This window comes from Delphinus delphis, chromosome 10, assembly GCF_949987515.2.
Source record: "Delphinus delphis chromosome 10, mDelDel1.2, whole genome shotgun sequence".
Classification (NCBI taxonomy): domain Eukaryota; kingdom Metazoa; phylum Chordata; class Mammalia; order Artiodactyla; family Delphinidae; genus Delphinus; species Delphinus delphis.
In genome coordinates, this window is record NC_082692.2 from 56,431,196 (window position 1) to 56,447,411 (window position 16,216).

At 38.1% G+C, this 16,216-nt stretch overlaps 1 protein-coding gene across 1 annotated transcript in view; it reads left to right on the top strand.

Annotated features, from left to right (window-relative positions):
- The window catches only part of OXSR1 (oxidative stress responsive kinase 1), a 101,339-nt gene that overhangs the window by 50,763 nt on the left and 34,360 nt on the right, over window positions 1-16,216 (top strand). Inside the window, exon 5 of the mRNA XM_060022187.1 lies at window positions 6,336-6,391. Coding sequence (XP_059878170.1) covers window positions 6,336-6,391 — 56 coding nt within the window. The remainder of the gene's footprint in view (window positions 1-6,335; window positions 6,392-16,216) is intronic.

The window sequence follows — 16,216 nt, forward strand, 5'->3', positions numbered from 1 at the left end:
CTCCGCAACGGGAGAGGCCACAACAGACAGAGGCCCGTGTACCGCAAAAAAAAAAAAAAAAAAAAAAAAAAAAAAAGATAAATAACAAAGAGATCTATACCTAGACACATCATAGTCACACTATTGAAACCTAAACACAAAGAATATCTTGAAGGCAGCAAGAGAAAAACAACTTATCATGTAGGGGGAGTGCTGTAGACTGAATGTTTGTGTCCCCTCAGAATTCATATGTTGAAACCTAATCCTCAATGTGGTGGTATTTGTAGGTGGAGCCTTTGGGAGGTACATAGGTCATGAGGGTAGAGCCCACATGAATGGTATTAGTGTCCTTATAAAAGAGACCCCAGAGAGCTTCCCTGGTGGCGCAGTGGTTGAGAGTCCGCCTGCCGATGCAGGGGACACGGGTTCGTGCCCCGGTATGGGAAGATCCCACATGCCACGGAGCGGCTTGGCCCATGAACCATGGCTGCTGACCCTGCGCATCCGGAGCCTGTGCTCTGCAACGGGAGAGGCCACAACAGTGAGAGGCCCGCGTACTGCAAAAAAAAAAAAAAAAAAAAAAAAAGAGACCCCAGAGAACTCCCTTGCCCCTTCTGCCTTGTGAAGATACAGTGAAAAGGTGGTCACTCATGAACAGGGAAGCAGCTCCTCACCAGGCACCAAATCTGCCCCGGCTTTGATCTTGGACTTTCCAGCCTCCAGAACTGTGAGAAATAAATGTTGGTTGTTTAAGTTGCCCAGTCTGGTATTTTTGTTATAGCAGCCTGAACAGACTAAGACAGAGCATCAGTATGATTAGGAGGAGTTGACTTCACATCAGAACAGTGGAGGCCAGAAGTAGCTGAAGTTAGCCCTACAACACTAATGACCCCTTTGAACTATAGTCCTCTGCGATTGAAAGATATTTTATAGGTACATACAGGTTCAGGATTGTTATCTTCTTGGTAAATTATTCCCTTTTTTTTGTTGTTGTTATATAATGATGCTTTTTATTCCTAGTAATGCTTTTGTATTAAAGACAGTTAGGTCTTATTTTAATATGGCTTTACTGGCTTGCCTTTGGCAAGTATACGTTTCATTGTGGCTCAGTCTTCCCAGGGTCCTAGGTTTATGAGCGGTCTCAGTTCTCTTTCTCAACCTTAAGCTAGCCCAATGCCAGGTATTCTGTTTATGGGTGGATTTTAAAGCCTGAGCTCCCTAGCTATTTGGCGGAGTATCTCTGTTCTGTCTCCCAAGGCTTACTGCTCTGCTCTTAAGTGTCCTTTTCATTTCTGAAGATTTCCTTTTCTTTATTTCATGTTCATTTATGTGGCAGTTTCCCCCCCTAATTAATCCAGCATTTCTTTGTGTTTGGAGAAGGGGAATGGTGTATCTTGGGGCCAAGGCCTGGGTAGTAAGTGATGAAAGTCTCTGCCATGTTGCTGGAATGGAAATTCTCTTACACATAAAATCAGAGAACCTTAATGTTGCCTTCATATTGGAATCACCTGGGAAACTTTAATAAGTACCAGTTCCTGGATCCACTGCCAGAAATTCATTTACCTGGTCTATGATGAGGCCTTGGCATTGGGACTTCTGAAAGTTCCCCAAGAGATCCTAATATGCAGCCAAGGCTAAGAACCCTACTTACACTTTAGCCAAGATGCACTGAGATTTCAACAGGAGAAACGTTGGGATAAAGTTGTTTTACTGGGAAACAGAGATGGATGTTTTTAGTAGGTTTTGTTACTTCTCATAGCTTTAGAGTCCAATTGTTATTTCAGGTAGATTTGTGTCAGTCTGGTGGATTAGGTCAAATAATTTTATTGTTTCTACTGTGTTTTCTCCTTGACTCCCCAGGCTTTAGAGGTTTTGACTAGGGTGAACAAGTATCTAAATTAGACTTACACTTTTCTCTCTGTATCTACATACCCAAATATTTTTCCCATTTAAAGAGGTTAGCTTTAACAGAAATGGTAGATATTTAGTCAGTTTAAGATGCCTAAATGTAGTGTATTTTCCAGCTTTTGTCTTGATTCATTTCTTCTCTTGGCCTTTTTCATGTTTTCCATAAACTGTGCCTATTGATGAGTCATAAAAATGTAATGGGGGGCTTCCCTGGGTGCGCAGTGGTTAAGAATCCACCTGCCAATGCAGGGACATGGGTTCGAGCCCTGGTGGCACAGTGGTTAAGAATCCGCCTGCCAATGCAAGGACACGGGTTTGATCCCTGGTGGCACAGTGGTTAAGAATCCACCTGCCAATGCAGGGACACGGGTTCGATCTGTGCACCACAACTACCGAGCCTGCGCTCTAGAGCCCACGAGCCACAACTACTGAGCCCATGTGCCACAACTACTGAAGCCTGTGCGCCTAGAGCCTGTGCTCTGCAACAAGAGAAGCCACCGCAATGAGAAGCCCGCTCGCCGCAACTAGAGAAAGCCCGCGCACAGCAATGAAGACCCAATACAGGCAAAAATAAAATAACTAAAAGTAAATAAATTTTTTAAAAAATGTGATGGGGAGAAACTTGTGTTCTGTACTAATGAGAAAGTCAAGTATGTCTATGATATTCCTTTTAATTTTAAAAGGAATCTGTAACTTTGGTGCAATAGTGACTTGTGAGAAATGGCATCAAGCTGTGAAAAACAACACTCACTGTTCTTGCTATTTAAGAGTGGTTGGAGGATTTAGCTGTTGGGGCTGTTGGGTTGCTTGATATCCTTTGAGGCAGGTAACAAAGGTTCTTCAGTTAAGGACTATTACATTGATTTCCAGAGATTTAGTTACAGATCTTTTCCTTGAAAGGTCATTTGCCCTGTTGTGTGTGAGGACAGACTGTGGTGTGTTTAATTGTCCAGTGAGCCATTTAGCTTCATGATCTTCCTCTGCTTTTACTCTTGGAAACTGTTCTATATTTTGCACTTTTGGTTTGAAAAGGGAAACATGAATTGATTATCTGGAGAATTGATCAGGAAAAGTAGTCACCCGAAGTGTAGGTTCTACTGAAAATGGATTACTGTTTCTTCACTTAAGACAAAAGCTTAGAAAACATTATTTGAGTGGGTAATGCAAATATAGGCTTAGAAATTCAAATGGTACAAATGGTATATGATAAAAAAACAAGTCTTCACCATATCAACTGTGCTAAAACATGATGATAACTATGTACCCTTGATATGATGTGATGAAAATGGCACTTGACTTCTGTGGTTTTCCTTCCCAAAACTCATAACAACAGTTTAATCATGAGGAAAACATCATACAAATTCCAATAGAGGGGCATTCTACAAAATGCTGGACCGTTATTCCTCAAAACTGTCAAGGTCATTAAAAACAAGGAAAGTCAAAGATTAACTGTCACAGACAAGAGAAGCCCCTAAGAAGACATGACAACTAAATGGAACATGGTATCCTGGGAAAGAAAAAGGACATTAGGTTAAAACTAAAATATTTGAATAAATTGTAGACCTTAGTTAATAGTAATGCATCAATACTAGTTCATTACTGTGGCAACAGAACCATTTAATGTGTCATGTTAATAATAGGGGAAACTGCGTGACAGGTGTATGGGAACTCCTCTGCACTATCTTCTCAATTTTTATGTAAATCTAAAACTGTTCTAAAAATAATAAAGCATTTTAGGGACTTCCCTGGTGGCGCAGTGGTTAAGAATCATCCTGCCAAGGCAGGGGACACGGGTTTGAGCTCTGGTCCAGGAGGATCCCACATGCCGCAGAGCAACTAAGCCTGTGCACCACAACTGCTGAGCCTGAGCTCTAGAGCCTGCGAGCCACAACTACTTAGCCTGCGTGCCACAACTACTGAAGCCCGCGAACCTAGAGCCTGTGCTCTGCAACAAGAGAAGCCACCACAATGAGAAGCCCGCGCACCGCGACGAAGAGTAGCGCCCGCTTGCTGTTACTAGAGAAAGCCTGCTCACAGCAACAAAGACCCAAGGCAGGCATAAATAAATAAACAAATAAACAAACAATAAATAAATATAATAAAACATTTAAAAAAAGAAAAAATCTCCTTCCTTCACTGAACCTCTAGTACCCTGGTCTAAAGGGAACCACTTCTTGCCATTTTCTTGTGATTCCTTTGAGAGAGATTTTTATGGCAATATAAACATACTGTATACATCTCCCTCCTGCTTAAAAAAAAAAAGACAAATGGCAATATGATGTATGTAGTATTGTTATTTCACTTAATATATTTGGAGATTGTTCCGTATTAACATATATATTCGTTAGTATTCATAGTATTTCATTATATAGATATACCATCGTTTAACTGCTCTCCTATTTAGATGGATAGGAGGTGGGAGTTGGGAGGTGGGGTGGCAGGAGGGAACAATTTTATTTTTGTATTTAAGTTGGATTGATTGATTTACTACTCCACATCTCTTCAGAAACAATCAATTTTTATTTTAGTGTTTAGTTGGATGGATGGATTGATTTAATGATTCACTTATCTCCCTAAGAAGATTTAAGGCAGGTTGTCTTCTATTTAGTTATTTAAATCTATTTGATGAGTATCTGGGAGATGCCCCCTATGCACTAATTATAATACTAAGTAAGTGCAGATGATAATAGAAATGTACTAAGATATGACTCATGGTGAAATGAGAAAGATTATATTTTTATGATCTGTACTAACATTACAGCCTGCTGCAGAAACACAAGGAGGAAGTGACTAAACTATATATTGTTTTTCCCGTTAAATTTTAGATGTCATTCCAGATGAGCCCAGAAAAAGGAGTTGAAGGTTCATGGTTGCCTTAGTTGAATGGTCTTGTCACCAAGGGAAGGAGATATCCTCAGTTCTCTCCTGTTCATGGTGTAGACTTTAGGTTTGTAGGGCAAAGTGAGCCAACCTCCATTCTAAGTCAGCCTCTGGGAAAGGTCCTATAAATTGCTTGGATTTATAAGCAGGAAAAAATACTCAGTAACATGATTTCCGAATGATTCAGTATATATTCAGGAAAGGTATTGTATACTCTTGGTATGGTGACGTTGCTACACACAGTTGTGAAACTGTTGTTCATTGTTTACCAAGGAATGGTTATAGCTAAGGATAGGGGAAAGAAGACAGGGACAAGGAAGAGATGAAGTGTCCTTTCACTGGTTCTTTTTCCTGACAAACAGGGTCTTCTTCCATGAGCTAGCCTCACTTTTCTTTCTTGTCTAGCTTCAAGACCTGGCTCTCTTTTATTTAATTATATTTATTTTTAATTATGAAACAAATAAGTGAGTCCATTCCCACAAGACTCTGATCCCACTCCTCTCCACTAAAGGAAATAAATTCATTGCTCTCTGTGTATGGAAGGGGGTGTGTGTGTTTGTGTGTGTGTAACATTAATGGTGGCATACAAAATGCACTGTCCTGTTTGATTTGTTCACTTAGCAGTATGTATTATGTATTAGAGGGCATGACATGTTGATTGACGTTAATCCATTTCATGGATGTAACAGAATTAATTTAATCTTTTTGCTGTTTTTGGCTTTCTAGGTTGCTACCATTTTTGGTTTGTTATTACAAACAATTCTGTAGACAACCCCCTTGTATATTCTGTGAACATTGTGAGAGTTTCTCTAGGTTATCAAAGAAGTGGATTACTCATAGGAATTAGGGATTGTAAATTTTGCTAGATATTACTGACACATTATTGCATGAGAAAAACAAGTTGTAGATTTGAAGGGATAGTACGATATCATTTATGTTGGAAGAAAAGTCCAGATATGTCACAGGAACATATTCTGTTAACTAGACTGATAATGGTTGAAAACTTTGGAGAGAATACTAGACTTGAGAACAGTGGTCAAAAGGAACTTTGGCCTTTTCAGTGATGTTTAGGTTTTTATAGCAGGAATGTGTTCATGTATTACTTGAGCTGTTATATATAGTTACTAATAAGAATATAGAGATGTTTGAATAATTTCCATCATGTATTTATGCTACAGGCATAGAATAGTCCCTGTTTTCAACCACATACCATTTAAAATTTTTGATCATATATTAGGGTGTAGAAAAAATCATTGTATTTTAAAAAGTAGATAAGGTGATAGTAAGTGAGGGTCACATTCTTTGGCCACTATTATCTCAATTGAGTATTTAATAACCTCAGATTTTCCAAATTTAATAGTAAAAAGCTATATGTTATTGTTTACAATGTTTGGATTCTAGTACAAGTGACTACAATTTTTAAAATTCTACTGTTGGCCTTAATACCCTTTAATGCAAAATAGAACATTTAAATATTGACAGTGTTGTGGTGAATATAGTGAACTGCTTAAATTATGTGACTCCAAAGAATAGGTGTTTTTTAATAAGTGATTTTTTTTTTCTTAAAGAGATGTGAAAGCTGGCAATATTCTTCTTGGAGAAGATGGCTCAGTACAGATTGCAGGTAATGATTAATATTTCTTTTTATTTTGGTTTAATGGTTGATAGAACCACATTACTTATCTGTTATGTTTTCTTAGTTTTCTCTTCTATCCCCTGGACCCTCTCTGGTCAAACATACTATGTTGACACATCCCTACTGACTCAAGATATCTTCCACTGCTCATCCTTCATTTTCAGTCTTAGGCATTTTCTGACCATTACTCATTACCTTACAATTATCTACTCCTTATCCCCATTAAAGTCGTCATCTGTGGGTTCTCATAGCATTCTTTACTTTCTTTTAAAGGAGAAGTAGTCAAGAAACCTCATTGCATTTAAGAATAAATATGCTACAGAGAGGTGATACAGAACTGCTTCTGTCCTGGGAGAAATGGGGTATTTGCCAATTAGGAAGAGGCATCTGAGAGGTGGAAGTGTACTTTTGTCAGATTCAGAGCTAAAGAGATAAGAATTGGAGTCCAAGGCCTGCCAGTGTTGCTATCCTGGTGAAATGCCCCCTCCACCAGGGTGAAACTCCAGAATAGCTGAACTGCAGGATTGTAGATCAAGCAGATCATCTGAGAAAAAACCTCAGCTTGGTCCCACACTGCTGGAACAGTCAGGTGTTTGGCAGGAGGAAAATAACCACCCAAACCTTGAATTATTTCTTCAGCTTTAGAAGATAACTGAGGCACACATCTTCATGTCCTCAGGTAAGGGAATATTTTAACAAAGCCACATCATGTTCTAACGTAAAGAAAAAGATTGATAAATTTGGCTCGTGTAAAATTAGCAACTACTGTTCATCGAAAGAAGAACAGTTTGTCACCATGAATAAGTAAAAAAGCAAAACCACAGAGAAGATATTTGCAGCATGAATAACTTGACAAGGGGCTCAAATTTAGAACATACAAAGAACTCATTAAGGAAAAATCAGATAATCTCAAATGACATCAAAACATAAATATAATAAAAGGTGGTCAGCCTCACTAGCTAGCAATTAAATGCAAAGTAAAATAGCATTGGGGATACCACATTATACTGACTGACCTAGCAAACACATCTGACAGTACTAGTTATCAGTGTGGATGTAAAGCAAGGGAGAATCTCACCCTCTGATGGTGGGAATAGAAACAGTACCAACATTTTATTAAGTTGAAGATATGCATACCCGGAGACTTTAGCTTCTAGGTGTATGGCATAGAGAAACTCATACTTCAGTGTGCCATAGTGCTTATAAGCATTGAAAGTTTGAAACAGTCCCAGGTCTTTTGTTAGTAGAATGGATAAGTAAATTGTAGTTAATTTATGCTTTGGAATACTATATAGTGATGAAAAGGAATAGAACTACAACTGTATACAAAAGCATTAAATAAATTATAAAAATATAGAGTGAACGAAGCTAGTCAGAATATATAGCTTGTGATTCCATTTATATAAGTTCAAAACCAGACACAATTATACTGTATTGTTTAGAGAAGCAAAATCAAGTGGTAAGAAACTAAAGAAGAGAGAATTCTGGGAAGATGGCAGAGTAGGAAGCACCAAGAATCTTCTCCCCACCTAAACAACAATTGAATTGGCAGAATTTGTCTAATGTTGGAATTCTGCATTCCACTGATTGCTTGAAAATTCTAGGGCAAGACTTGGAAGGTAAATTACAGTTAATTTCAGAGCTGCTCATTCCGTACCTATCAGCCACCTGGCAGGCAGCTATGCACATGTTTTTGGAGCAGCTTGCAGGAACCATGGTGGCAGAAAAGATCCTGTCCTCCAGATATCCAGGATATGCTCTGGATACTGATTGCTTCTGATCACAGAGGTACAAAGAGACAGGCAGCCATTGTTGTTGCAGCTCCTCCCTTCCAAGTGATTTCCAAGGGACTTTAACAGGCCATGGCCTTTTTTCCTTCCCTTCTCTTCTTGCCCTTTTTGGAGCCAAACTTTAAAGACTAGGACATCAGAAAACAACTACAGGGGGAAAAAAAAACAAAACAAAACTGTAGAGACTTTCCTGGCAGTCTAGTGGTTAGGACTCTGCGCTTACACTGCTGAGGGCCTGGGTTTGATTCCCTGGTCAGGGAACTAAGATGCCACAAGCCACGTGGCATGTCCAAAAAAAAAAACAAAAACAAAAAACAAAACTACATTTGCAGGGAAAATTGGAAAGTGAATGTTCATTCCCAGGAAAAGGTGCAGAAAAGATCTGAGAAGATCTTAACTTTACATTTCAGGCTGATGCTTAGCACAGATACAGCCTACCACAACCCCCAAAAAACAAAAAAAAAATAACAAAAAACAGCAAACCCCAGGAAAGGGGGAGAATCTGATTTCCAGCATTACCACCTTATTAGATTCAAATGTCCAGTCTTCAACAGCAACAAAAAAATCACAGAGCACTCAGTGAAACAGGAAGGTATGGCCTATTCAAAGGAAATAAATAAATGAACAGAAACTATCACTGGAAAAGACCTGATGGCACACCTACTAGACAAAGACTTTAAAACAGCTATCTTAAAATGTTCAGAGAATTTAAAGAAGATATGGAAAAACTCAAAACAATGATGTGTGAATAAAATCTAAATATCAATAAGGAGAGAAAACCTCAAAAGAAACCAAAAAGAAATTCTGGAGCTACAATAACTTGTATTGTGAAATGAAAAACTCACTAGAAGGATTTAAATGCAGACTTGAGCTGGCAGAAGAAATAATTGGTGAACTTGAAGATAGAAAAATGGAAATTATCAAGTCTAAGGAACAGAAAGGAAAATGATTGAAGAAAAGTGAATAGAGCCTGAGGGACCTGTTTGGATACCATTAAGCAGACCAACATACACACTGTGGGAAGCCTAGAAGGAGAAGAAAGGGGCAGAGAGAATATTTGAAGAAATAATGGCTGGAGGGCTTCCCTGGTGGCGCAGTGGTTGAGAGTCCGCCTGCCGATGCAGGGGACACGGGTTCGTGCCCCGGTCCAGGAAGATCCCACATGCCACGAAGCAGCTGGGCCCGTGAGCCATGGCCGCTGAGCCTGCGTGTCTGGAGCCTGTGCTGCGCAACGGGAGAGACCACAACAGTGAGAGGCCCGTGTACCACACACAAAAAAATAATAATGGCTGGAAACATCTCAAATTTGATGAAAGACAAACATCTAAGAAGCTCAGTGATCTCCAACTAAGGTGAATTCTGAGAGACTCAGAGACTCACATTATAATCAAACTTATAAGAGGCAAAGACAAAGAATTTTGAAAACAGCAAGAGAAAACTGACTCATCACATACAAGGGTCCTAAATAAGGTTGTCAGCAGATTTCTCATCAGAAACTTTGGAGGCCAGAAGGTAGAGAGACAATATATTCAAAGTGCTGAAAGAAAGTGTCAACCAAGAATCATATATCCAGTAAAACTGTTTTTCAAAAATGAGGGAGAAATTAAGACATTTCCAGATAAACAAAAGCTGAGGGAATAGACCTGCCCTGTAAGAAATGCTCAAGGGAGTCTTGCAGGGTAAAATCAGAGGACCCTAGACAGTAACTGCAAGCAGTATGAAGAAATAAAGATAGTAAAGGTAAATACATGGGGATGTATAAAAGCTAGTATTATTGTAACAATGGTTTGTAACTGCACTTTTTGTTTTCTACATAATTTAAGAGACTGATACATTACTAAAAACAGTTATTGGTCTAAAACTTGGTATTACTTTGTATTGGTTTGTAACTCCAAGTCTTCTTTTCTACGTAATTTAAGAGACTAATGCATTTAAAAGAATGATTAGTTCATGTTTTTGAGCACACAGTTTATTAAGATGTAATTTTGTGATGACAACGACAACCAAAAGAGGTGAGAATAGTGCTGTAAAGGAGAAGAGTTTTTGTATGTTATTGAAGTTAAGCTGATGTAAATTCAAATTAGATTGTTAAAACTTTACCATGGTAAATGTAATCCCTATGGTAACCATAAAGAGAATAGCTATAGAATATAAACAAAAGAAAATGAGAAAAAAAATTAAGCATTTTACAACAAAAAATTAAGCACAAAATAAGTAATATAGGAAATGAGGGACCAAAAAGCTATAAGTCATATGAAAAAAATAACACAATGACAGAAGTAAGTCCCTCCTTATCAATAATTGCTTTAAATGTAAATGAATTAACTGTCCAATTAAAGACAGAGATTGACAGGATGGATAAAAACATGATCCAGTTATATGCTATCTATAAGCAAGTCACTTTAGATCCAAAGACACAAATAGATTGAAAGTGAAAGGATGGAAAAATATATTCTATGCAAATAGTAACTAACTAAAAGAGAGCAGAGGTGGCTACTCTAATATCAGACAAAATAGACTTTAAATCAAAAAAGGTTACCAGGATGTGAGGGGGTGAATTGGAAGATTGCAATTGACATATATACACTGGTATGTGTAAAATAGATAACTAATGAGAACCTACTGTATAGCACAGGGAACTCTACTTGGTGCTCTATGGTGTCCTAAATGGGAAGGAAATCCAAAAAAGAGGGGATATATGTATATGTATGGCTGATTCACTTTGCTGTACAGCAGAAACTGACACAGCAGTGTAAAGCAACTATACTCCAATTTAAAAAAAAAAGGTTACAAGAGACAAAGAAGTACATTACATATTATTTTTAACTTTTTATTTTATATTGGAGTATAGCCAGTTAACAATGTTGTGATAGTTTCAGGTACACAGCAAAGTGACTCAGCCATACATATACATGTATCCAGTCTCCCCTAAGTTCCCCTTCCATCCAGGCTGCCACGTAACATTGAGCAGAGTTCCCTGTGCTATACAGTAGGTCCTTGTTGGTTATCCATTTTAAATATAGCAGTGTGTACATGTCCATCCCAAACTCCCTAACTCTCCCTTTCCCCTCGGTAACCATAAGTTCATTCTCTAAGTCTGTGAGTCTGTTTCTGTTTTGTAAGTAAGTTCATTTGGGTCATTTCTTTTTAGATTCCGCATATAAGGGATATCATACAATATTTCTCTTTCTCTGTCTGATTTAAGGAAGTACATTACATATTAATAAAAGGTTAAATACAACAAGTAGATAGGACACTTATAAATATCCATGCACCTATTAACATAACAGCAAAATATATGGAGCAAAAAATGACAGAAGTGAAGGGTACTGTAGATACCTCTACAATACTGAAGGAAACAGTAGAGAGCTCTATAATAATAGTTGGGGACTTCAGTACTCCACTCTTAATAATGGGTAGAACAGACAGAAGATAAGGAAATAGAGGACTTAAACAACACATTGACCTTCTAGATCTAACAGACATATACGGAACACTCTACCCAACAGGAACAGCATACACATTCTTCTCAAGTGCCCAAGGGACATTTTCCAGGATAGACCATATGATATGTTAGGCCACAGATTAAGTGATATCATCTGACCACAATGAGGTAAAGCTAGAAACCAACAACAGAGGACAGGAAAATTCACAAATTTATGGAAACTAAACACATTTTCACAACCAGTGGATGAAGGAAGACATCACAAGGGAAACTAGAAAATACTTAGAAATGAATGAAAACAAAATCACAACCATACCAAAACTCAGGGGACACAGTGAAAGCATTGCCAAGGGGCAGATTTATAGCTTTAGATGCTTTCTTTAACAAGAAAGATAGCACATCAACAACCTAACTTTACAGCTTAAGGAACTAGAAAAAGAAGAAACTGAACCCAAAGCTAGCAGAAGGAAGGAAATAATAAAATTTAGAGTTGAGAAAAGGAAATAGAGAATAGAAAAGCAATAGAGGGAATCAGTGAAGCCAGAAGATCACCAAAATTGACAAACCTTTAAGTAGACTAAGAAAAAAAGAAAGAAGACTCAAAGACTAAAATCAGAAACAGGGACTTCCCTGGTGGTCCAATGGTTAAGAATCTGCCTTCCAGTGCAGGGGACGTGGGTTTGATCCCTGGCCAGGAAACTGGGATCCCACATGTCATGGGGCAATTGGACCCACGCGCTGCATCTACTGAGCATGCGGGTCACAACTAGAGAGGCTGCATGCTACAACTACTGAGCCCTCGCGCCACAGTGAGGAGCCCGCGTGCCCTGGCAGAGGATCCCACGTGCCGCAATGAAGATTCCAACGAAGACCCCACGTGCTGCAGCTGAAACCCAATGCAGCCAAAAATAAAATAAATAAATAAATACTTTTTAAAAATAAAAGAATCAGAAACAAAAATGGGGACATAACTACCAATTCCACCCAAATAAAAAGGATTATAAGATGGTATTATGAACAGTTGTACTCCAACAAATTGGATAACCTAGATGGACAAATTCCTTGAAACACAAAACCTAACAAGATGAAATCGTGAAGAAGTAGAAAATCTGAAATGACCTATAACTAGCACAGAGATTGAATCAGTAATCAAAAATTTTCTGACAGAGAAAAGCCCTGGACTCGATGGTTTCACTGGTGAATTCTGTCAAACATTTAAAGGAGAACTAGGGGCTTCCCTGGTGGTTCAGTGCTAAAGAATCCACCTTACAATTCAGGGAATGCGGGTCTGATCCCTCGTCAGGGAACTAAGATCCCACATGCCGCAGGGCAACTGAGCCAGCATGCCACAACTACTGAGCTCACATGCCTCAACAAGACCAAAAGTCAGACAAAGACACTAACAAGAAAAGAATACTACAGACTGGTATCCATTATGAACTTGATGTAGATATTTTCAGCAAAATAACTAGCAAATCAAATTCAGTAGCATATTAAATGGATCATATACCATGCCAAGTAGGATTTCTTTGGAATGCAAGGATGATTCAACATATGAAAATCATTGTTATACATGACGTTAACAGAAAGAAAAAGAAAACCCACCTGATCATCTCAGTGCAGAACAAGCATTTGAGAAAATTTAACACCCTTTCATGATAGAAACATGCAACAAAGTAGGAACAGAAGGAAACTTCCTCAACATACTAAAAGCCATATATGAATAACCTACAATGAACATCATACTCAGTGATGAAAGGTTTTCCTCTGAGTTCAGGAACACAGGAAGGATGTCTGCTTTTGCCACTTCTATTCAACACAGTAATGGAAGTTCTAGATTGAACAATTAGGCAAGAAAAAAAAAAAGACATTCAAACTAGAAAGAAAGAGGTAAACTTACGTCTGTTTGCAGATTGTATGATCTTATATGTAGAAAACCCTAAACATTACATAAAAAACTACTTGAGAGACTTCCCTGGTGGTCTAGTGGTTACGAATCCTCTTTCCAGTGCAGGGGACACAGACTCGATCCCTAGTCGGGGAACTAAAATCCCACATGCCATGGGGCCACTAAGCCCACACCACAACTACAGAGCCCACGTGCTCTGGAGCCTGCACGCCACAACTAGAGAGCCCACGTGCCACAACTACTGAGCCCACACGCCACAACTAGAGAGAAGCCCGCACACCACAACAAAGATCCCACGTGCCGCAACGAAAGATCCCACGTGCCGCAACTAAGACCCAACGCAGCCAAAAGATAAAATAAATAAATACATATTTAAGAAAAAAACTATTTGAACTAATAAATGAATTTTGTAAAGTAGGATGCAAAGTCAACAGACATAAATCAGTCACAGACTTCCCTGGTGGTCCAGTGGGTGAGACTGCGCGCAGTTCCTAATGCCAGGGGCCTGGGTTCAATCCCTGGTCAGGGAACTGGATCCTGCACGCATGCTGCAACTAAGAGTTCTCATGCTGCAACTAAGAAGTCCACATGCCGCAGCTGAGTCTGCATACTGCAACTTAGAAGCCATCATGCCACAATTAAAGATCCTGTATGCCGCAGTGAATATCCCACATGCTGCAACTAAGACCTGGCGCAGCCAAAATAAATAAATAAATATTTAAAAATAAATAAAAATAAAATGGTAATCTTTAACAAAGATCAGTTGCATTTTCTACACTAACAGTGAACAATTTGAAAAAGAAATTACAAAACAATTCCATTTACAAGTAGCATCAAAAAGAATAAAATACTTAGCAGTTAACTTAATCAAGGAGGTAGAATACTTGTACAATGAAAACTATAAAACATTGCTGAAAGAAATTAAAGAGGATGTAAATGAATGGAACCACATCCCCCCTGTTCATGGATTGGAAAACTTACTATTGTTAAAAAGTCAGTACTCCCCAAAGTAATTTATAGATTCAGTGCAATCCCTATCAAAGCCCCAATGACATTTTTTTTTTGCAGCAATAGAAAAAAAAAAAATCCTAAAATTCATATGGAATCTCAGGGAACCTCAAATAGCCAAAACAGTCTTGAAAAAAAATGAACAAAGCAGGAGGACTCATACTTCCTGTTTTCAAAGCTTACTACAAAACAACAGTAATATAAACAATATGTTATTGACATAAAGATAGGTATAGAGACCAGTGGAATAGAATAGAAAGCTCAGAAATAAACCCTCATACATATGGTCAAATGATTTTTGACAAGGGTGTCAAGGCTATTCAATGGGGAAAGGACAGTCTTTTCAACAAATGGTGCTGGGAAAACTGAATATCCCAATGCAAAAGAATGAAGTTGGACCCTTAGCTAACACTATATTCAAAAATTAACTCAAAATGGACCTAAATATATGACCTAAAACAATAAAACACTTAGAAGAAAACATAGGGCAAAAGTTTCATGACGTTGAATTTAGCAGTGATTTCTTAGATATGACACCAAAGGCACAGGCAACAAAAGAATAAAAATAGACAAGTCGGATTTCATGAAAATTTAAAAATTTTGTGCCTTAAAAGACACTCTCCACAGGGTAAGAAGGCAACCCACAAAATGGGAGAAAAGATTTGCAAGTCATGTATCTGGTAAGAGATTTATAATATCCAGAATATATAGAGAACTCCTAAAACTTAACAACAACAAAAAATCAATTTTAAAATTTAATAGACATTTCTCCAAAGAAGATATTCCAATGTCCAGAAAGCACATGAAAAGATGCTCAGTATCACTAATCATCAGGAAAGAATGCAAGTCAAAACTAAAAGGAGATACTAACCCATTAGGATGGCTGTTATCAAAAAATAGAAAATAACAAGGATGTGGAGAAATCTGAATCCTTGTTCACTATTGGTAGGAACGTAAAACGGTACAGCTGTTGTGGGAAAGAGTATGGCAATTCCTTAAATCAATTAAAAATAAAAATACCGTATGATCCAGCAGTTCCACTTCTGAATGGAATTATATGCCAAAGAACTGAAAGCAGGGACTGAAACAGGTATTTGTGTACCTATTTTCATAGCAGCATTATTTACAATGGCTAAAACTTGGAAGCAACTTAAGTGTCCATCAGTGGATGAATGAATACACAAAATGTAGTATATACATACAATGCAATATTATTCAACCTCTAAAGGAAGGAAATTCTGACATATGCTACAACATGGATGAACCTTGAAGATCTTGCGCTAAGTGAAATAAGTCAGTTATAAAAAGATATACTGTATGATTCCACTTACATGAAATACTTAAGAGCAGTCAAATCATAGAGACAGAAAGTAGAATGGTGGTTGCCAGGGGCTGGGGAGAAGAGGCAACTGGAGTTAGTGTTTAATGGATATAGTATTTCAGTTTGGGAAGATGAAAAGAATGGATCGGAGCAAGGAGGAAAATCTGAGATGATGATTGTGGAGGTGGAGAGGAATGGAGTGAGGAATCTGTTAAGCTATGTCTTAATTTAGTCAAGAAGTTTAGCAGAAAGAAGAGAAAAGGTCATGCTGTGTATATAGGGCCATAACTATATTACTTTCCTATCTACTTATGTTAGTTACTGTACTTTTAATGCCTTG